Genomic DNA, 23,288 nt, shown 5'->3' on the forward strand with positions numbered 1-23,288 from the left:
CCCGTTGTCCATGTCGCCGACAAAGATGTTGAACAGTGCTGGTCCCAGTACCGACCCCTGAGGAATGCCACTCGTCACCGTTCTCCACTTGGACATGGAGCCGTTGACCACAACTCTTTGAGTGTGACCATCCAGTCAATATAACTAATTCTTTTTAAAAGCGTGGGTGTTTTTTTGTTTTTTGGGGTTTTTTTTGCCTTGAAAGACACTGTTTCAAATGACAATTTAATTTTGAAGAAAATGAAAACCACAGTGGAGTAACCATTGTTTAAAGACTGTGCAGCTAAGTTGCCTACCATTTTTCCAAAAAGAGAGGAAAGGATTAATACTTGGCTGCTATTTTAAAAAAAAAGAAAATTTGTTCTGAAGTGATTTTCTAGGCAAACTGAAATTCCAAATGTAATATAATCGGGAGACTGCATTAGGAAAATGTAGTCAGGCTATTAAATAGAATTACTTTATGATAATAACTCTCCAGAAGCATGTAATAAAAAGCATTATTTCGATCATTGCTTTGGCATGATAAGGCAAATGAATTAATATGATAAGACAGAGAAAAAAATCCCTTCTAATCTGTAAGTAAACAACACAATCACTTGTTTAGGAAGAATATAACTATATTTTATGAAAAGTATTGCCTTCATGTAATAACAATATGCATTTTAAAGCAAAGGTGTAACTAAGAATTAGAAGAAACAAACATTTCACAGAATATGATATTTAAAGAAACATTTTGAGGATTTACAGCTGCTTACTAAGCAAACTGTAGATCTTCAGAACACAATATCATTCTAGACTGCAGACCATCCGGGTACAAAAGTACACAACTCCCACTGTTTTCAATTAAACTTAAAACTTCAGTAATTTTTTTAAAAAGAATTATTTAAAAGCTATATCACACATTTATTTGTCATATAATTCAATTTTAATGCATAAAAACTTAATGTATCAGCCTGAAATTTGTCTGCTCTGCATAGTTAGAGATTATAAATTAGCTTTTGGGTTACTAAATTCTATTACTTTGTCAGAGTAAAGTTTAGTAATCTCTTGCTTAGTAAATCCATATTCTAGAAGTATCTCTTCTGTGTGTTCTCCTATAAAAGGATCTCTTTTAAACGATGGAACAGCAGGGGTCCTTGATAGAAAAGGAGCAGGTCTAGGACTTATCTCTTCCTGATCATTTTCGATAAAAGAACTTCTTTCTTTGTTATGCTGATGTGAGGCAACATCATCAAAGGATAAAACAGGGGTCACACAGGCATCAGTACCATCAAATATGCTGCACCATTCAGCTTGTGTCTTCTGTGCAAATATGGATGCAAATTTTTTCTTCATTTCGGGCCAGTCGGAGAAACTTAACTGACTGGGAAGTTTACCCGAATCTAGCCCAAGACCTGAAAGGAGAAAAGGAAAGTTTAACTGTAGTATGGTTTAGATAAATTAAGAAGTACTGCCCGCAATGAAGTATGCTCCTCGAGATGCTAATACTTTGCAGGCAGTCCAACACAGCAGAGCATACTAAGAGTCGCTTCAAATTTTATTAGGTTATCTGTGATTGAGCAGGAGGGAGCAGAAGAATAAAATGTTTTATTACTTGCAATTAGCCTAAACCACATCAGTTGTGGCCTTTTAACTAAGTATATATAATAAACATTTCTATTAACACTTCATAAGAGCAGCAGCTGCCTGGAGATAACATTTCATCCTGAGAACATTTTCTATAATAGGTATTATAACCTCTACCCAGCAGTAGCAACACAAAAGTCTGTGGAATGGGTCTTGGACTACAGCAACATCCTTATCTCACAGAAGCCAGTACATCCGCCAGAGCTGCGCCTTCAGCAGGCTGCGGTGTGTCCAACACGATCGAGTTACTTCTATGCCAGAGATGAAATGATGGTATGGATGGACATACCCAGGCTTGATGTGCATGAGGTAGCTCAGCTGCAGGTGCCTGCAGGCTAACTGGCCTGCTTCTCCACTCCCTCAGTCCAAATGGACTCCAGCAGTGTTTGCTACTCTTCCCTCTTCAGTACACTTCCCAGGTTCCAACTCTCCACTGCTGCTCTTCTGGAGTAGCTTCCCCCTCACTGTGGAGATTACATCTCTCCTGTGCAGACAGTTTCTCATCTCTGTTTCCATTCTCATGGATTCTGCTCTCTACACTCCCTACCCTGCCTTATTCCTGCTTCAAGGAGATGCAAGAATTGTTATCACTTCTTCTAGGGTTTATCTCAAAAAGGAGGCAACAAACAAGAAAAAGAAAGGCAACTAAACCACACTTTCAAAATGGAAGCACAAACATAGTCTATGATATCAAATAGAAATCAGAAGTGGTACACTGAAGGCTGTCCAAACAGTCACATCTTGAAAATCAGGAGCATGAATGTAACAGGAAAAATTCAGAAAAAGCAAGGATAAGAAGTTAATTTGAGAAATTAGAAAGGCTAGAGAACAACTAGCATCGTAATGTTTCACAAATAACAAAAAGGAGCCACTTAGAAAACAACAGCTTTGTATAAAAGGCAAATAAAATGTGCAGTTCTGCAAACATTTAATTTTGAGCATTCTTTCTTACATCTTTGGATATCTGGTATCAGATTGATGATTTGACTTGCAACTGTTAACAGGCTTTGCTATTAGATGCCTGTTTGCAGGTAGAATTTACACAGAACTCTAGGTGTAGATAGGCACAAAAAACTTTCTGTATCTTCTATTTCTATAGCTTTCTTATCATTGAGACGGGTAGGCATATAGCTACTAAAACATACAGGGGAAAAGAAAGGAAGATAATATCCATTCTTCTGCTCATAATGTCATTCCTTCTGCTCCTAATCTCTACTACAAGCACTTCTTGGGGCTTATAGTCTCCCCCAATTTATCATAATATTTAAGAATTTCACTGTTGATCACAAGATTCTTAAACAGTAGCTTTGAAAATGAATACGTTTTGAAATCTTACTTTGGTACTGCAAAGGAAAACACAGAGAAATTGCCAATCTCCAGACTCAGAAATACAACTTTGCAGTTGTTCATTGTTAGAAGAAAACCAACAGAGTCAAAGACAGAATAAGCATTTTCACACCTTATTAGAGATTCCTATGGATATCAAGATAAGTATTACTACGAGGTAAACATCAGTCCTTATTGAGTTACCAAGTCACGTGCACCTCAAATCACTAAACTTACAATCTAGTCTTCATAACCATTCATATCATCCTAAAAAAAAAAAAAATCAGCTGAAGATTACTCATACATTGAGCAACCATTATTAAATAGAAGTTAACAATGCTTTCAAAATTAATTTGATTATTAAACTTCAAAGTATAATACTAAAGAAGAATAGCGCTATATAGTTTATTTAAGAACTAGGTGAGGCAAATTCACCTTCCACAGTAAGTAAAGCTAAGTAAAAACACACTGTCTGAGATTGTCTCAATGCATGAAATCTCGTCAACTGAAACTTGTTTCATAAGTATTTATTTGCTTATTAATTACGGTTTGGGTTCTACTAGCCAGTCCAACATGAACAGAGCTCTACCATTATCCCATTACACAATTATATTTGAAGACCGTGCCAGATGGAAAGTTGGCTGAACCTAACCATACATGCTCTAGCAAAATAGAGCAATATGCAGAACCTGGAATTTAATATTACATGCTCATTTTCCGTTGACCACTGAATACTTCAACTTTAAATAGCATGAACTGACATCATTTAAGCACTACAGCTTCTCATTTTCCACCTTGTGCTAACCATTTGTGGTGCAGATGAGCAGAATCACAGCAGGAGCGACTGAGTCAACAAGGAAACAATTACACAGCACAGAATTGTTTGGGATACCACAAGATGACAGATTTCACCCAACATAATCAAAAGCAAAGTATCTTTTACACAGAATATCCGGAAAAGCAATCACAACTTGTTTCCAAGTTTTTTGTTCAAATTTTCATCTAGGGATTTTTGTTTGGAAAAGCCCAGTAACCTACCCTAGTACAGCTTTGAAATAATGATTTTTGAAAAATGAAAAATTAAGTCTCCTTATAATGGTATAGCTTTAGGTCTCCTTTAAATGCTATAGCTTTACTGACTTATATCTGCACAACATTTATTAATGCAACAAATTGAAGTATCTATTTCTACAGAAATTCTTAGACAAACTGCAGTAAAATTAGGCATCTATTTCAAAAGACACAAAACAATAAAAATTATCAGGTAAGTCAGCCAAGTTGCTTTGGCATGTTGGAAATAACAGTTTCTTACAATATTTCAGCCATACTATTTTAAAAGATTATGCAGGATCCCTAGCAGAGCTTTGTTCAGGATTTTCTTGTTTTAACTTGCTGATTTTCTTTTCAAAATTGTTTGCTCATAGCACACTAATTTTGAAATTATGAATTATGTTGCCACGACATGACTGAATAGAACCATGGGAATCCTTAATTTTGGCCCAAACCACAACCATAAGGTATATGCCATTGCTTGCACTCTCTCTAAATATAATTCATTCTTACTCTGAGAGGGAATTGAACTTTACAATATTCTAAGACAGCAGTGAATTTTAAAGTAACTATGTAAAGTTTTTTCTCTGCTAAAAGTTTCTGAAGTTAAATCATTTTTTAGAAAGTGATAGTTCAGCAAAAGGTTGAGCAGGCACAAGAGTACTACCAGAGCATCGCTGCAAATGCATCCGTAGCTGTATTTCAAGTTTGCATATTTAATTAGCACAATTGCAAGTGTTTTGGTGCAGCTAGAACCTGGCCTTCTACAGTACTTGTACAATGTTTAAGGCTTATCATGATAAATAAGTTAAAATAAAACTTAACATGATGTGTAACTGAGGGTGTCTAAAATGTAATGAGGAAACTGTTCATCCACTTTGCAAGTCCTTCATAATGATGTAAACTATGTCTTTCAAGTGCTTCCTGATTTTTTCCCTTCTTTTTAAACAGAAGTCACACAATGTAGAGTATCAAAGTAGTATGAAAGGAGTGCTATCAAATACAAGTTCAGAACTTTAGTGACTGTTAGTGCTCTTCACATCACTGTAAGCTGACACTCTAAGATCACTTGATGTAACCGAGTGTACACCACATGATAACGCAGAATCAAACCTTTACTCTCACCTGACATACAAAATTTACTGTGTTCTGCATGCCTCTTGTAGCCTGGCTACAGCAATACTAAGCACATATTGCTAAAAGTCAAGACAAACCCACAGAAGCAATTTACACGTCAGTTGAAAGACATTCTCTTTCTGTCAAAACACTGAGACTTGTGTCACAGTTTCTCACAACAGATTTTTCACAAAATGCAAAGGCATTTCAGTTATTTATTGGCTGACTTTTGTAGTAATAAAATTAATATAAGCAAAAGGATTACAGCATGTTTGTCAACAGCAAATAGCCTATAGTGAGCCCAAAATACAACTCCTAATACTACAGCTACTACAGCAATATTTACTGTTACCTGTTTTATACAGCTTCAGTTTCTCATATAACCTATTTTTTTAAATTCATAAATTTGAAATGCATAAATGCAGAAATTTAATTTTCCCTGCCGAGCACAATCTACAAAAGCAACAATCTTCTCAAACTAAGATGCTGTATTTTCTTAAACTTAGTTTCCTTCTGCAGACCCCCTAAGAACTTTCCTTACTATGTCATTAACTGCACCCTGGTCCAGCACTGGGTTCCTAATTCTGTAAGGAAACACTGAATTGAACCAAAACCAAAAGGAAATTAGTTTCACTTCAGCTAACTAGAATTCCATGAGCAATGACAAATGGTTCAGAAATCATGTTCCTTTCTTAATTCTGCAATCTCTAAATCTCCAACTCTTACACCTGCAACACTCATATCCTTGTGTTCTCATTATATAGGAGTGGCAAAAGTAATCTACTCTCTGAATACGGACACAGACACATAAAGTGGCTTTTGAATATATTTTATCTGGAACAACACCAAAGTGTTCACCAGCAGAACTGACCAGAATGATGGGAAAAAAGTATGAAATAAAATTATGGAAATTGTAACTGGAGCATACCATTTTAAAACTACTTCAAAGCAGGGAATTAATGCCTGGAGCAGACGACTCAGCCTAAGTCAAAGCTCCCTGGGTTTGTGAAAAAGCAATACAATTCTTACAAGCAGCTTTTTCTTCCCTGTAACATTCAAAGGCTTACATTCTGAATTGAATTTCTGCAATAGATATCCCAGAAAGGAAAAAATCCCTAAGCCACAAGGATCTGCTGTTCTAATTTAATACGCTACTGGTTCAGAAAGCTTGCAACCATAACTACTGAAGGGAATAAATATTTCCTATGTGAAAATATGAACAATTCATAACATGCACCTAAAATACAACAAAGAAAGACCACTTACTTGAAATGCAATACTGTGAAAAAATCTTGAGTTCTGTCTGACACTTTAAATAACATGTTTTTACAAAATAAAGAAAGAGAAATTATTGACTGTAAACAAGCACAGATTGTGATACAATTAAAGGCAAAAAGCAAAATTTCCTCAGAAGACTAGTCTGTATGACTTTTTTAAATGATAGAAACAGACTGAAACACAGGCACAGCTGTGATGGCAGTTGTTGTCTACTTACAAACAGATACACCAGTTCTTTATTGCTGGAATAACTATTTTTGAAACTCTGGCTGTTAAAATCAAGCCATTTCTGTGCCCTTTAGCATAAGGAATACCTTCAAACATGAAAATAAAGTTGTCCGATGTGGGTGCCCCAATACAGACAGATGAATTCGTAGTTGCTGCTCCAGCTTTATGCTCTAAATTTCTAAGAGGAAAACAAAGAATTTTAGCATTTTCCTTGTAAAGAGTTATCTAAATAAGACATAGACTGGTCAGTGATCATGGTATATTGCCTGACCACTGGATTCATCCATCAGCGGCTTCTTTCTAGATAGGCTGGCTGGCTGGTTGAAAGAGAAAAGCCTGAGTCTTGCCCTGTAGCAATGATCAGTGCAAGAAGGCTGGAGAGTCCAGCAAATGTCTGAGAAGAAGAGTGACAAACAAGACCAGACTCCATTACAGAATTTGTTTTCTTTTTGAACAAACATAGATTCCATCGCACTCCTGTAGCTTAAAAGTAAGTGCTATTCAACTTAATCTCTAGGTAAGAATAAAATACTGCAGCCATGAATACTGCAGGCCAGTGTTTGATCACTTTAAGCCAAACATAAGGGTATTTGACTAAGCAGCTTTATTCTTTTTTCCTTTGTATTGAATACAGCCATTCTCCCCAAAGACATGTATTAGAATTCCAAACTTCCTAACTTCCAGAGCAAGGGCTTACATTGTATTTTGATACAGTTTTATATTTATTTTTGTTCTCCAACTCCATTTCTGGCAAGCAAGAAAATCTCAAGCGACTGGGTAAGAGTAACACTTCAAAGAACTGCAAAGTGTGGAATAACCAACTACACTTTCAAGATCAAGTAGCTTAGAACTGGAGTTCACAAACGAGTTATTCTCAGTACAATGGCGGACAAAGTACCAGCTTCTTTGGCCAAGAACATGGCTTTTCCAAATTTAACATCTGATCTAGGGGCAGCATATGATGCTGGACATGTCCCTGAGTCACTCCAGGCCTTATGCATTTCATGTATTAATATGTACCAATGTGGATACTCTATGCAATTGCACAGCTCTTTTTAAGCTACACAAAGCAGCAGCCATTTATAGTCACAGATATGCAAGAACTTTGGGACAGGTTGCAATGCAACACAGCCAAAGTGTACATAACCAGATCTCTCTTTGGGATCCTGCTCAACTGTGGTGGGTTGACCCTGGCTGGGGGCCAGGTGCCCACCAGAGCCGCTCTCTCACTCCCCTCATTCACCAAACAGGGGAGAAAAGGCATAACGAAATGCTTGTGGGTCGAGATAAGGACAGGGAGAGATCACTCACTAATTATCATCATGAGCAAAACAGACCGAACTTAGAGAGGGAATTCATCTAATTTATTACTAAGCAAAACAGAGTAGAGGAATGAGAAATAAAATCAAATCTTAAAACACCTCCCCCCACCCTTCCCATATTCCTGGGCTCAACTTCACTCCCGGCTTCAACCTCTGCCCCCCCTCAGCGGCACAGGGGGACGGGGAATGGGGGTTACGGTCAGTTCATCACACGGCGTTTCTGCCGCTTCTTCATCCTCAGGGGGAGGACTCCTCTCATCGTTCCCCTGCTCCAGCATGGAGTCCCTCTCATGGGAGACAGTCCTTCACGAACTGCTCCAGCGTGAGTCTCTCCCACAGGCTACAGTCCTTCACGAACTGCTCCAGCATGGGTCTCCCACAGGGTGCAGACCCTCAGGAGCAAACTGCTCCAGTGTGGGGTCCCCCACAGGGTCACAAGTCCTGCCAGCAAACCTGCTCTGGTGTGGGCTCCTCTCTGCATGGGTCCACCGGTCCGGCCAGGAACTTGCTCCAGTGTGGGCTTCCCAGGGGGCCACAGCCTCCTTTGGGTGCCTCCACCTGCTCCAGCATGGGGTCCTCCACGGGCTGCAGGTGGAATCTCTACACCCCCTCATCCTTCCTCCATAGGCTGCAGGGGGACAGCCTGCTTCACCATGGCCTTCACCATGGGCTGCAGGGGGATCTCTGCTCCGGCACCTGGAGCACCTCCTCCCCCTCCTTCTGCACTTACCTTGGTGTCTGCAGAGTTTCTTACATCTTCTCACTCCTCTCTCTGGCTGCAAAAGCCCTGGGTTTTTTTCCTTCTTAAATATGTCATCACAGAGGCGCTGATTGGCTTGGCCTTGGCCAGTGGCAGGTCCATCTTGGAGCCGGCCGGCATTGGCTCTATCAGACACAGGGGGAGCTTCTAGCAGCTTCTCACAGAAGCCACCCCTGTAGCCCGCCCCCGCTACCAAAACCTTGCCACGCAAACCCAACACATCAACGAAGGTGTACCTCACCTTATAACCGCATACCTTCATGTCATCTTACCATGATCCCGAATTTCAAAAACTCCTGGAAGTGCAGGCCCTGGCACTGACTACACTCTTGTAGCTGATTGGGGCTGAGCAGGCAGTAACTGCCTGGGAGAAGAATTTAAGCCCAGTCGGCAATTAAGCACAACACAGCTGCTCACTCACTCTCCTTCCCCCAGTAGGATGGGGGGAGAATTGGAAGAGTAAAAGCAAGAAAGAAACTCATGGGCTGAGATAAAAAGTTTAACAATTACAAACAAATACTACTAATAAAAAAAAAGTAAGGAAAAGAGGGAAAAAATAATAACAAAGAGAGAGGAAAATAAAACCCAAGAAAAACAAGTGACACAAAGGAAAACAATTGCTCACCATCGATTGACCAATGCCCAGCCAGTCCCAGAGCAGAGGTCCCCTCACCAACTTCCCCCCCCCAGCTTTATACGCTGAGCATGACGCCATATGGTATGGGATATCCCTTTGGTCAGCTGCGGTCAGCTGTCCGGGCTGTGTCCCCTCCAACTCCCTGTGCACCCCCAGCCCACTCGCTGGTGGGGTGGTGTGAGGAGCAGAAAAGGCCTTGGCTCTGTGTAAGCACTGCTCAGCAGTAACAAAAACATCCCTGTTTATCAACACTGCTTCCAGCACAAATCCAAAACATAGCCCCATACAAGGTACCACGAAGAAATTTAACTCTGTCTCAGCCAAAACCAGTACAGGTATCCATCCTACAATTCAAGGAATAATCAGTGGGGAGAGACTGAGCAAGAATAAGAGCTACTCCCCGTCACCCTCACTCACCAAAGATTTACCACATGTAAGTCATGCATGGACAAAAGCGGTTCACATAACACTGGGTACATCCACTTTACATATAGCCTCTGTTGGTATTCCTTCTACTCATTAAGCAAAACTACAATTAGATTGAGAACTTTTTATATCCTTCATATTCAGAATAATGGAAAGAGAATAAATACCAAATTATTTTGGGACTTTTTTATATTTTTGTAAATTCTGTATGGAAAGCACAGCAATCTGCAAAAGGAGCACAACAGAAGAAATTGTTTTTAAATTAAATAACTAGTAGGAAGCTAAAAGTACATCTGATCAAAAGCTTGAAACACACAAACAGTTCAAAGGTAAAGAGGGCCGTGCATATTTGTGCTTCAACTTCAAATTATTTTGCATGACCCATTCTAATTTCTCAAACAGATAAATCATATTTTATAGTCATATTTTAAGTTGTCAGTCAAATGTAAAAATTGTATCCATAGCTGGCCACTAAAAGCACTCTGAAATTGTGTGGTGGAAATTAATTTATAAAGCTGACTTTGCTTCTAGAAAAATTCCATTCTATCAAGAAATACTGTGAACTACTTCTAATGAACATTCATTTCTGAAACAATTTAAGTATTTTTAGATAAAAACCTATCACAAATAACTGAAATTGCTTGACATTTTATTTGCAATACCAAAGAATCAGGTGTCCTTTTTAAAGTATATTCACAATCCCTTGAAAAAAGTAGTTTCCAAAAATTAGTTGTTTAGTACTCCAGCCACATCACAGACTACCATTACCATAACTCCAGAAGAAAACCTTTCATTTATGTGTAGTTTCTGAGGGTATGGTGAAGAAGGGATGAAAAAAAAAAGAAATCAATTGCTAGAAGAAGAAAGTCAACTAAACTGCTACACTACTACTCAATTAGTTTCAAGAAGTGTTTGACTTTTACAAAGAAATCAACATAACCAATGTCATGAATCAAAATCAAGTATTAAAGTATTCATTCAATCATGCTTTGCTTATGTGAAACAAATGCTCCAAGCTACTTACCCTTTATTAACTCCTCATAGAATTGAGGCTCAATGGCACCAACAGCCATGAATTTTCCATCGGAGGTCTTGTAGGTTTCATAAAAAGGTGCACCACTATCTAGCAGGTTCTCACCTCGAGGTCTGTTCCAAAGTCCCAGATTTTGTGATTTCCACAGGAAAGAACTTAGGTATGCTATTCCTTCTACCTTCAAGATTTAGAGAGAAAAGTAACAGCTTCAGTAAATTAGTTGGCATGTTACCTTAATTCTACATAACACAAACCAGCAAAAAACTACTACCAGTTCTGTCCTGTGTTAAGATTTTTAGTGACAAAATCTCTGGTAAGCAGTTTAATTTTTTAAAATTTTCAATTATTGTTTATATTGCATATGTGAAATCATCTAGAATTAGAGAATATGGAGGAGCACAAATGTAATAATGCAGCTTCAGATGGATAACACTTTCAACACACAAAGTTTCCTTGTTTAGCAAGTTTATAATCATTAGCAATTCACAAAGAGAACGTAAGTAATTTTAGGTGACAGGACAAGCTTCTTGGCTCTACAGAACATTAAGTATCTGACAGCCGTCAAGCCTTCTAAACTTCTGGAAATCAAGATGCCAATACCAGTCCTGTAAGTATCAGCTTTTTACCTCAACATTAACTTCTTCAAATTTACTGATTATAGTAAGACTGCTATGTTTAGAAGAAAACTGAAAGGAAATCAAAGGCTAAAGCTCTCTTACACCACAAGAAGTGGGAAGTTCATCTCCATCACTAAGTTAAACCAAAAACTGTTCTCCCACTCTTGTCACTGGCAGGTACAAAGACATAGCACGGTAATCTCTAAACAGGTTAAGTGTTTGATGAATACAGCACTAGAAAACATAATTAATCATTCCAACTTGTTCCTTAAAATATTGGCTATAGGAGTACACATGAAAATTCAGTTTGTTCAGCCTTTCAATAACTATCAAGCTTGTACCAGTATTTCCAAGCAAAATCACACCCTACAGTTTTGCTCACCAGCAGAATCCATTTTCTTCCAATTGCATTAGAAAAACTGCAAGAGAAGATGAGGCAGTAACAGTATGTGGCCAGAAACATTCTAGTGGAACAGAGAAAAACCTCAGCTGTACCATTCTGAGTATCATTTTGATTCATGCATTTTTCAGCTGTGTAAAATTCACCTAATATTGTCTATAGAGAAAAGCACAGAGATTGTACCAAAATAAAAAAACTACTGAATTTTCATGTGGAAAGATAAATTTGTTTCTACCTTTCTAAGCAAGAATTTAAAACATGCAAATCTTTGAAGTATGCAGTCATGAAGGCTTCTTCATTTAATGTGTATTACTTGGCCTCTTTCTCAAGTTGCTGAGACAACGATAGGAATACTTCTGCCATATTTGTCATGTTGAAGTCAATTAAAGTACTTTCACATGAGAAAATATCATATACATTCACCTACATGTTTGAAAAATGATTGCAAGGATATCAAAATAGTGTTTGCTTTACTAATGATCTGATCATGCACTGCCCAAATTAACAAAAAAAAAAAGACACAAAAAACCACTGGAAGTAAGGATAATAATAGATGGGGATAACACCAGAATAAGCTCTAAGTGCAAATTAGATTTTGGTGCTGACAGAACTACAATATGTGCATACAGTGCTACTTACCCTGGAAACTTAAGATAAAATAGTGCATCTGTTTTGGACTGGTATAGGGACTTTAGAAATATCCCTAGCTGGGCAACTGGACAGCTAGCTTCTGCCTGAAGCCCACTGCAATTCAGAGACAAGTAAAAAGGTGTCTAACAACTGCTCCAAACCTCCAAAGGCATGCTCAAATAACAGCACACACACACTCTAATGTGGTCACTTTCTTTTAAAACATGAAAAGGACAACATAGAGAGACTCCACTTAAGCCTAATTGCAGAATGATTACAGTAATGGTTATGTGTTTCACTTAATGGCTTCCTCATGCTAAAAGCATCAACAGTCTCTGAATCAGGGACAAGAATCCAGAGGCACCACTCTGCTGGGTGACCTGTCTGCTCCACAAGTCTTCTGTTCTAGAGAGTGAAACACTTCAAATAAAACCAAGCATGAATCCACACCAACCTAATCTTTATTCTCGTGACTGATGAATGCCTCTAGGATGTGGGAAGTTTTGGTTTTGAATACCTCCAGGCTGAGAAAAACCTGGAACCCCAGTCTTCTGTTGGACATCTAAATGCTCTTGCCATGAGACTATTATGCAAGTGATCATTACCACCATCCCCTCCTGTGGCTTTCTTCTCACAAAGAGTGAGTCAGATGCCTACCATCAGTAGAAGACTCTGTGTCTGAATCTGGAGTGAACCTAAAGCGTGGCCCTGACTCACACGCCTCTGTTCCAGTGGGATGCAAGAGTGCAGACGTACAATTGTGCCTACCGTATCACATTGTGGTGTCCACTCCATATCCTACTCAGCACGTGGGAACTACCAGGCTCACTGTAAGATACCTATGATCCCTATAGAGTCAATGAGAAGAGACAGCAACTAACATGAATCAATTCAGACCAGGCATTGAATTCTTCTGAGGCAGACAACTGAAACACAGGAGACGATGTCTACATTTTACACAGTGCAACAATAACAGTGGATACTGTAAACAGGTGATGCAAATCTAGCCCTTGGCCTGATCCTCTCTACCCTCTTTTTTGTACCAGTTTAGTTTTGCCAACTAGAGGAGTTCCTCATGTGTATACTACTGATCATAAGAATGTTCCCAAGCCATTTTTCCACTTTCGGCATAGTAATTAGAAACAAAAGCTAAATAACAAATTCTTCTATCACAAAAAATCAGATCTCAATCTAGAATTACTAACCTCAAAGACAAGAAAAAAATCAACTGTTTTAGATTACTTCAGAAAAATAGACACTGCAATAAAAAAAAAAAAAACAAAACAAAAATGGTCAGTAAAACAAGCCATGAAGTAATACTTAATAAAAGTAATCCTGAGGACACAAAGCTGCTAAAAAAGAAATTAATTTTCCCTCTTCTACTGTAGAAAATTCCACCATGTGTCAGAGTTGTTAACATATTCAGGCTACCTAAACTGTACAAAAATTTAAGTAAAAGGCCTATTAAAAAAGCATGTTGAACAAAATGACAGCTGAAATGCTGTGGTATTGTGATTTTAAAAATATTTACTTCCAGGAAGCAAACTTAGATATAAAGACAGGCTCATCAACTCAGTCGATTTAACTGTCTTTGCTGTTGATGATGCATGTATGTTTTTCATCAACTGTCTCACTTAAAGTGTGTTCAAGTGACAGGAACATAACAAAACACGAGGTAAAGTACATCCAGTGATACTGAACAATATTCCATCCATTTCACAGGACACCAGAACATCAGCAGGGAACTGGAAATCCCACAATTATGAGAGAAGAAAAAATTGAGAGAAAGAAGTTTCGAGGGCTTAAAAACCCCACAAAAACCCACAACACATTCCATTCCCAATGAGCCACAGATGTCATTAGGACACTAGCAGACTTACATTGATTCTTCTTGTAACAAAGCCTTTTAATAACTTAAGTACTGATAGTGAAAATAAGGTAATACTCCAAATTACAACGAATATCTTTTTAAGTATTGGAAGACTTCTCACAATTCTCCACAGTTTTTGCTTCACAAATATACAAACTCCTTCCATTTTCCTGTGTAGGTCATGCTTTTAGACTGACATAATTTTTGTTGTGTTTCTCAGACTTCCTCAAATTGGACAATTTTTCTTTGTAAAGATGATGGCCAGCATCAGAAACAGTATTGCCCTGAGGTCATATAAATGTTGACTAGATGAGAAGAAATACTTCAGAAACTTTGCAGGCTCTATTTCCTGTTTATACATCCTAATACAGTGTGTGTGTGTTTTACGGCAGCATGATATTGTTGACTCATGTTCAGCTTGTGACTACTACAAACCCCCAGATTGCACTTTAGCCAATTGTTCTCGTACTTCATTTGTGCAGATCATTGTTTCTGCCTGAAAGAACTACACAGCAGTGATCTCCATGAATTTCAGCCAATTTTTTTTCAGGTCATTTCTGCAATTTGAAAAGGTCATCTTCAATTCTAATCTAAGTGTCCAACATACTTGTAGGTCTTCCCACATCCCTATCATTTGTAAATTTACTAAACACAATCGCTCATCCATCATTCAGCTTGTTGAAGAAAATACTGAAAAAAACCCCAACAGATGTCTGCAGAACTCCAGATGGTAAGTTTTTCATTTTGACAATCAATTACTAACAACTATTATCAGGGTAAAAACATTAGAGCAGTTTTGCACTGATCCCATAGAATTTTCACCTAGGACATAATGCCATGGTCTGGTTCTGAGAACGTCAGAATTTTTCAAAAACTGACTCGAGTCAAGACAGCTAACATTTCTTGCTGTTCTCCTATTTTCAAGCCCTTTTTAACAGAGAGATTTTCTTCAATGAATGTAATTTTTTTCAATTTATATTTCAGTTCAAATCATAGCCTTCACTGTATCACAATACCTCAAAGGGAGGTCAAATTTTGATTTCAACGCTCTTTAAAAAGAAAAACAGAAAAAGAGACAGAGAGAAAAAACACTTGTAGATAATATAGGTTTCAAGGACAACTGTAAACACTTATTTTTCCCCTGTGTATGAGTGGGTGGCCTTGCAGTGAAAAAATCCATAGCATTCATTATTAAGCTAATTTAGCCTTTCATTTATTTTATGGCACATTTACACAAAGTGTTTGAAATTGACTTCTTGGCAATAATCCATGGCAGTGTAATTATTCCAGGGAACAGTGCTTCTAATAAGACATGACCTGTCACAAATTCATAAGCAGATACATCTTGGATAAAGCTAATGCAATTCTTTATTATCATCATAATTTTTGATGTTATGCACAATGTTAATTGTTTATTATACACCCTATTGCCATACACCAAACTTACTTATCAAATATATACAGCTAATATTTTGCGAATCAGGCAGACTGGTAAAAGGAAATACAGGGCACAGGGGGAAAGCTGCAGTACATGTCCCATGTCATAAGGCTGTTATGGCAACAGTGATATGTGAAAACTGCTTGCACATGAAGGAATACCCATTTTATGAGATTACTTACTTTCCCTTTCCCAAGTTCTCATTATTAAACATTGTGAACAGCTCCGATTTCCTCCCTTTTACAGACTTAGAGTAGGGAAAAAACCAACCAAGCAAACCTAAGAAACCACCCCTTCCTTGAGACCAGACTTACCATACTTGCATCAATTATCTGCCCTTTGCCGGATTTGGTACGTTCATAAAGGGCTGTAACAACGCCCATGGCGCACATGACACCTCCACCAGCAAAATCAGCCAGAAGATTTAAGGGTGCATAAGGATTTTCATCTTTTCTACCCAGCTTTGACAGCACACCTGACAGCAGAGCAAACAAGTATAAAATTAATTATAAACATTCATTTCTACATTTCTACCATTAAAGTTTCATTCTTTTCAATCTATGCAAGTAAACAAGGGATAAAGCAAACTTCTACCAGTTTTCTGTCTCTAGTTGGCTGTGTCTTAGCAAATAGTTACTCTTTAATTCACAAAATATATGAAATAATATTAGTGAAGATGCATTTAATTAAAGAGATTCAAAAAAGTCTCACATATAAACCATTGATAATTTGGCTATATAGGGACAAAATTTCATCCCAAAAACTTGTGTGCAATAATTCTATACTAGTACTTTGTACATGCATAGAACCTCCCTCATAAGAATTCAACAGGCATTATGAACATGTCTCAAAGCGACTTTGTTAATTTCTTTTAAAGTAAAAATGCAGACATATAGTCTTCTGTACACATAACTCATGAATTAATAATCATAACAAAGGTTTCACACTGACAACTGCACTTCAGTCCTATCATCCCTCTTCAATCACCTTTGGGAAAAAAGAAGTTGCATATAAGAGAGACAATCGAATAACACAGAAAGGTTACCTCTGACTGCTTCCAACATAGACACAGGGAACCTATGTCTATGCCAGCAATTACACAGAAATGAAAGGGAATAGAACAAAGGCTAAGCCAGTTTACTTCAGACAGAGCTTTGAATCTATTAGCAATTTCCTTTGGGCAAGCAAGAAACTGCAGTATCCTATCTCTTCTATGCCTGCAGCATACATGGTCAAAATTTCCTGAGAAATGCATGATTCTGTTGCACTGTTTAGTAAGCTAACAGTCTAATGCAATTCCTAAGTGCAAGCAACTGAGCGCACAGTATAAAGAAGTTTCCAAAGGCTAAGGTGCAAGCATAAAGCCCTGTTGCTAAAACTTCACCTGTTAAAAACAGTCTAAAGATTGTCACAGGCATCAGAATAACATATAAATTTGTATCTTGGAGTTTTTAATGCAAGCCATTTTTTAACTAAAGAAAGCCAAAGCTCATCGGGAAAATATTGACAACAGATCTCATTTTTGAGGAATGGTACCTCCCAAACACCTTGTCCTATTTCCTTTAAACAGGCAGAAAAAAATTGACCTGTGAAATTTTAAAAAAAAGATTTAATTTTAGCAAGACAGCACTAACCAAAATTAAATTGGTTAAATGAGCTCCAGAGAAGAAAAAAACCCCACACTTATTTTCGTAAACTGAAAGTACTACAATCTAAGGCAGCGATGGACTATACTGTTTCTCTACTGACTTTGCCTACACTAGTAACAAATAAAAACATTATAATACCTTGAAACTGTCTGGACGTGAAGTTAAAATTGTTTCAAACAAGGCATCCTTTACTCTTTTTTATTCCCTGACAATCTTACATAATGAGACAAGACTGAACCCATCCCTGAAGAAACTCAGTTCCACAACATAGTGACTCCCCATAGTAGGTGATACCGGCTCACCACATTTGCAGTGCCTGTGCTCTGGCCCTTTGCTGGGGCTAAAAGAAACGCTTTATCCAGTGGGAAGCCAAGAATTTTTGGGCCACTTTCTCTCCTCCCTCACAGGCTCAGGGAATCAGCAGAGACAGAAGCAGTGTGAACAGCAGTAGATGGGGCCATGCACAACACACTGACTGCTATCACCAGAGTTGGGTAATTTTGATACTGTTTGTTACTGCATAATTGTAGAATCATGACACTTAAAAACAGCATACTGTCGACAACACCTTAAGGAAACATAGCATTGCCACTTTATTTTAAGCCTACTTTCCATTAGTATCAATGGAAAGACATTTATAGCAGAAAAGCATAGTAGAATGCTCAAATGGCTTAGGCTGCCTAGTTTTTCTTCACTCATAAAAAGCTGCTCAAACATGCAAAATAATCTGCAGCCCTTTTGGGATTATAAGCATACACATTTTCTAGGAGAGAGGCCCTCAAGAAAGACAGATGCATAAAAACTTCAGTCCTCTCTTCAAAGGGAAAGATTTAATTCAGATAAAATAGCACAAAGGTAGGAAAATACAGTACGTCCTGACAAGGCATGCTGATCCAGCCTAACAGCTCACTGTCGCTGCCAAAACGAACAGCCCATCCATCCCATGCTTCCTCCTTTCTTCTGCTGACTTTTATGTTTGCTGGATCCCTTAATGAACTGCTTCACCTCAATAACCTGGCAGAAGAACATCCTCATTTCTCCCGGCCAGTTTGTGACTTGTGAGGGGACTAACAGAAAGGTTAAGCAAGTGCCAGAGCTGACTGCAGAGAAAGGAGCAGGGAGAAGCGCACAGAAAGAGAAGGAAACCCTCCTTTCACTGACAGAGATGCTTCAGATCTGTTCAGCTGTTTCATCAGACTGCAACTCAGGTAATTTCGGCTATCTACAAATAATCTTTCAGTAAATTCTTGAGTCTTGATTTAAGGACGGGAAAAAAATTTATTTGACAGGAAATTTTATAGCCTACCTGATAAAGCCAAATAATTGATGTCATGACCTGCAGACCTGGCATATTTTCCTGTCTGGCCAAATCCAGTAAGTCTAGCATAGATGAGTCTGGGATTCTCCTGTAGAAGGACCTCTGGACCAAGCCCAAGCTTTTCCATGACACCTTAAAAAGACAAAGGCACAGAATCCTAATCCATGTTTATTTTTAATAAGACTCAAAATATACATGGTTCAAAGTTAAATTATACAACAGAACTGAATTGCAATATATGAACCAATATATTCTAATTCAGTATCTATATTACAATGTGAACAATCAGAATGTTATAAATTACTAACATACTGCATACATTTTCAATACAAGCCAATTAAGTGGAAATTAAGCTTTAGGATCCTTTTTTTTTTCCAGCTTTTTTTCCTGTTTTACTTCTCCAAAAGATTGCCAGACAGCTTGCTGTAATCCATGTACTGTTGAATAAAAAAAGAAACCTATCAAATGCTTGGGAAAGGAAGGAAAAAAAAAAGAGAGAGAGAAAGAGCAAACTCTTATGTTTTCCACATTAAAATGATCTGAAATTGCTTCCATCTTTCAGTGGCAATATACTTTCCTCATTGTATTAGCCTCTCAGTACCTCACGTGTTCCTGTATCTGTTAACTCACTGATGCAAATGGACCATGCCATTATTCCACAAATAATCTTCAACAGCTGCACAAAAGAAAATGTGTTCTTTTGTAGTGCAGAGAATAAGGAACTTTTAGAAATCAATTAAATGTAAGTTTGGTCTGCATGGGTTTATAGTAATAAAGGCTAAAATTTTGATCTTGCAGTTCTAAAACAGTGGTTTTAAAAGAAGCAAATTTAAGTTGCAAATAAATTATAGATTTTTATTGGCTCAGTGCAGCTTGGTCAGACTACGCCCTATAATCTACACTGGCACTGCAGGGAGATACATTTTCGAGGGGAAGGGATAACATAACTTCAATGCCTATTTTGCCCCAGAATCGATTACTGCAACTTTTTTCACAGACTAGTCCATAATCTTACTAAACCTTTAAAATCCTTAAGATCTATTTCTATTGTATTACTTACTGGGCAGTGGAAAGTGATTAATCCTAAGGAGAAAGAAGTGAAATTTGGTAAAGAGCAAGATTTTCAAAAGCACATGTGAGAACCGGGTGCTCGATAAACACTGGTGTCAAAACGTCCTTGTTGGAAGGTCAATGGTACATGCATATTTAAAGAAACTCTCTTGCCACTTGGGCCCTCATCTTCTCATTGGTTCACACCAGCTTCATGCTGGATCACAGATTTACCTAGTTTAGTTACAGGTCCGTAAAACCTAATGTCTAGTTACAAAATTACCTGCATTTCCAGATTTAAAAAAAACCAAAAACAACAGTGTCTAAAAAAAGCAAAGAAAGCAGACATTTCCACAATAAGAAAAAAAAAGAAAAATCCCACTGGAAATTAGGAAGCTAGCTACAATGAAAAATTGAATTTAATGTCTTAATTTTGTTTGCACAGCTTCTGAGGAACAAAAATAATTTTTAAGGTAAAAACCATCACAATCATAAACCCCTGTTTTCAGAATTAAAAGTATTATCTGTGACTACATAAGCCTGTTTAGAATGTGTGATGTTTAACTGCTTTCTATTTCTAAACTGACTGCAGAAACACCAAAACACTTCAGCTAACTCCTCACTGAAGCATGACCATAGAATCATAGAATGTTTTGGGTTGGAAGGGACCCGTAAAGGTCACCCAGTCGAACCCCCTGCCATGGCAGGGGGATCTACAACTAGATCAGGTTGCTCAAAACCCTGTCCAACGTGACCTTGATGACACTCTTCATAACAGAACAGCATCCTCAAGGAACAGCAGGGATACCAAAATACTGCACCAGATGAGTGCCTGTGTGTGGTTTATGAGTGAAGAGAGCATGTTACATCTGTTGTCTTCAGAGGAATCATTACACCACTGCAGGACAGATGCCCAAGCTCACGCATGACTCCTTGGCTCAGACACCCTCTGGTGCCACACAGAACTATTTGTTCAGTGTTTCAGTCAGGGGGGCAAGGCCCTGGCTGCACAACTTCCACAGCTTCTTCCCTGTGGCGCTGCAGGGCTGTTGCACTTCACAGCCCCCGTTCCGTCCCACAGCATTTTTCACGCAGTCACAGGAAATAAACCCCCAGAAGCCGCTCCCTTCCCACTTCCCTCTATGCATTTCAGCTGGTCACAGACAGAACTCTCCTCAGCACCGCACCGCAGGGATCCTGAACTGACGGGCAGCCGACCTCCCGCTAACACCACACCACCTCCGTGAGGCTCCCCCCGTGCCCCCAGCACTGCCCGACCCCATCTCTTCCCCCAGCCCTACGCCGGTGCCCCCCAAGGCCGCCCCCGCCTCACCGTGGCGGAAGGGCTCGATGAGCACGTCTGTCCCGCGGCAGAGCCGCCTCAGCGCTGCCGCGCCCGAGGGTCGCTTGAGGTCGAGCGCCAGGGAACGCTTGCCGCGGCCCTGCACGTCGGTGGACACGGCGGAACGGGGAGTGCGGTCCACCCGCACCACCTGGGCCCCGAAGTCGGCGAGGATCATGCCGCACAGCGGCGCCGGCGCCAGGCCGGCCAGCTCCAGCACCCGCACCCCGCTGAGCGCCATGGTGGCTGCCGCCTGCCGAGCGCCGAGATATCGATCCCCGCCGCCGCCCTGATGCCGCCCGCGCGGGGGCGGTTCCGGTGAGACGGGCTCAGCGCCCCCGCTCCCAGAGAGGTCCCGGGAAGAGCGGGCTGCGCCTCGCACGGCCGTCCGCGTTTACTTGGCCTTACTGTCCGGGGCCTAAGGAGGCTCCAGTGGCCCCTCGCCTGTGGAAACGGCATGTGTTTCCTCCCGATCGCCTGCGGCTCCGTCTCTTGAGCAGCGGAGTTCTACGTGTTACCGTGTCGCCGTATCCCTCGGTGTAGAGGGTCGCCCCGTCTCCCCTCCGCGGTTGGGTTTTAGTCAGGAGATGGGCATTTCATAGAATCATAGACTCATAGAATGGTTTGGGTTGGAAGGGACCTTAAAGATCATCTAGTTCCAACCCCCATGCCGTGGGCAGGGACACCCTCCACTAGACCACGTTGCCCAAAGCCCCATCCAGCCTGGCCTTGAACACTTCCAGTGAGAGCGCATCCACAACCTCTCTGGGCAACCTGTGCCAGTGCCTCACCACCCTCACAGGGAAGAATTTCTTCCTAATATCTAATCTAAATCGACCCTCCTTCAGCTTGAACCTATTCCCCCTTGTCCTGTCACTACACTCCCTGATAAACAGTCCCTCTCCAGCTTTCCTGTAGGCCCCTTCAGGTACTGGTAAGCCGCAATTAGATCTCCCCAGAGCCACCTTTTCTCCAGGCTGAACAACCCCAACTCTCTCAGCCTGTCCTCATAGGAGAGGTGTTCCAGCCCTCTGATCAGCTTCGTGGCCTCCTCTGGACTCGCTCCAACAGCTCCATGTCCTTCTTGTACTGGGGCCCCCAGAGCTGGACGCAATACTCCAGGTGGGGTCTCACAAGACCACAGTAGAGGGGCAGGATCACCTCCGTCGACCTGCTGGTCACGCTGCTTTTGATGCAGCCCAGGACACGGTTGGCTTTCTGGGCTGCAAGCGCACACTGCCGGCTCATGTTGAGCTTCTCATCAATCAATACCCCCAAGTCCTTCTCCTCAGGGCTGCAGACAGCAGGGGGTCAGGCAGACAGCAAGGAATGTCAAAAGCAACACCCAGGTTTTGGAAAACCTATCTGGCATCAGCCATCGTGTTTTGCAGGGTGGCTGACAGCAACAGCAGCAGTCTGCCCCTGTCACGGGTGGCAGTGGGGCTGCCATGGGTGGTGCCAACGCACACACACTGGCCTCCCCCGCTCACACTTAGGGATATTAGCGGAAGAGCTGATAAAAACTGGGCTTTTTTCACCAGATGTGCCTGTAAACAGGGCTGTCTGGTCCTGTTGGTCGTTCTACAGCAGCTCATTTTGCTTATCATCCATCTCCCTTACAGACATTATTCCGTGTCAAGGTTTGTTTTCACGGTTACCATCATGTTACCAGGACACTGCATTTCTTTAAATGATTTTCAGATTCATTTGTCCCCTCTCACCTTAGGGTGTTGGAGTTTGTGTTAAATACCCTTTATTTCCTGAAAAATACCAAGGCAGGAATGTGAAGTTATAGCTATACACAAAACCTTGATTCTCCCCTTTCACGTGTATATTGTTTATCCAATCTTAATACATGGTTAAAGAGATACTGGTATCAGTACAGTTTATATGGGGTTAGTTAAATGAAAAAGCAAGAATTGCTCACATCTGTTGTAATATTTCAAATATTGATAATTATAATTGGCCTAAGGATGGAAGTAGTAGGTCACTACTTAGGGTGAAACTTCTCTAGTCAATTCAAACATATCTGCATTATTCTGAAACTGAACTTTAAAGATTCTCTTGAAATTTATGGTGGTATTTTTGTGTCCCACCTTTAGCAAAGCTTTCAAGCATGGGTGCCTGCTCCCGAAGACTGCATTTATGCTTTCCCTGAATAGAAGCTGTGCT

The 23,288-nt window shown here is 39.9% G+C and overlaps 1 protein-coding gene across 1 annotated transcript; it reads right to left on the reverse strand.

Annotated features, from left to right (window-relative positions):
- Nucleotides 1-596: 596 nt before the first annotated feature.
- Nucleotides 597-22,982, reverse strand: AMACR (alpha-methylacyl-CoA racemase). The gene is made up of 5 exons (XM_054809453.1): nucleotides 21,108-22,982; nucleotides 18,713-18,856; nucleotides 16,072-16,232; nucleotides 10,794-10,980; nucleotides 597-1,394 (listed from the first exon to the last, which is right to left on the reverse strand). Exons 1-5 carry the CDS (start codon nucleotides 21,355-21,357, stop codon nucleotides 985-987), a joined length of 1,152 nt encoding a protein of 383 aa, XP_054665428.1. The 5' UTR covers nucleotides 21,358-22,982; the 3' UTR covers nucleotides 597-984.
- Nucleotides 22,983-23,288: the final 306 nt, after the last annotated feature.

Source organism: Grus americana, chromosome Z (genome assembly GCF_028858705.1).
Source record: "Grus americana isolate bGruAme1 chromosome Z, bGruAme1.mat, whole genome shotgun sequence".
NCBI classification, from domain to species: Eukaryota; Metazoa; Chordata; class Aves; order Gruiformes; family Gruidae; genus Grus; species Grus americana.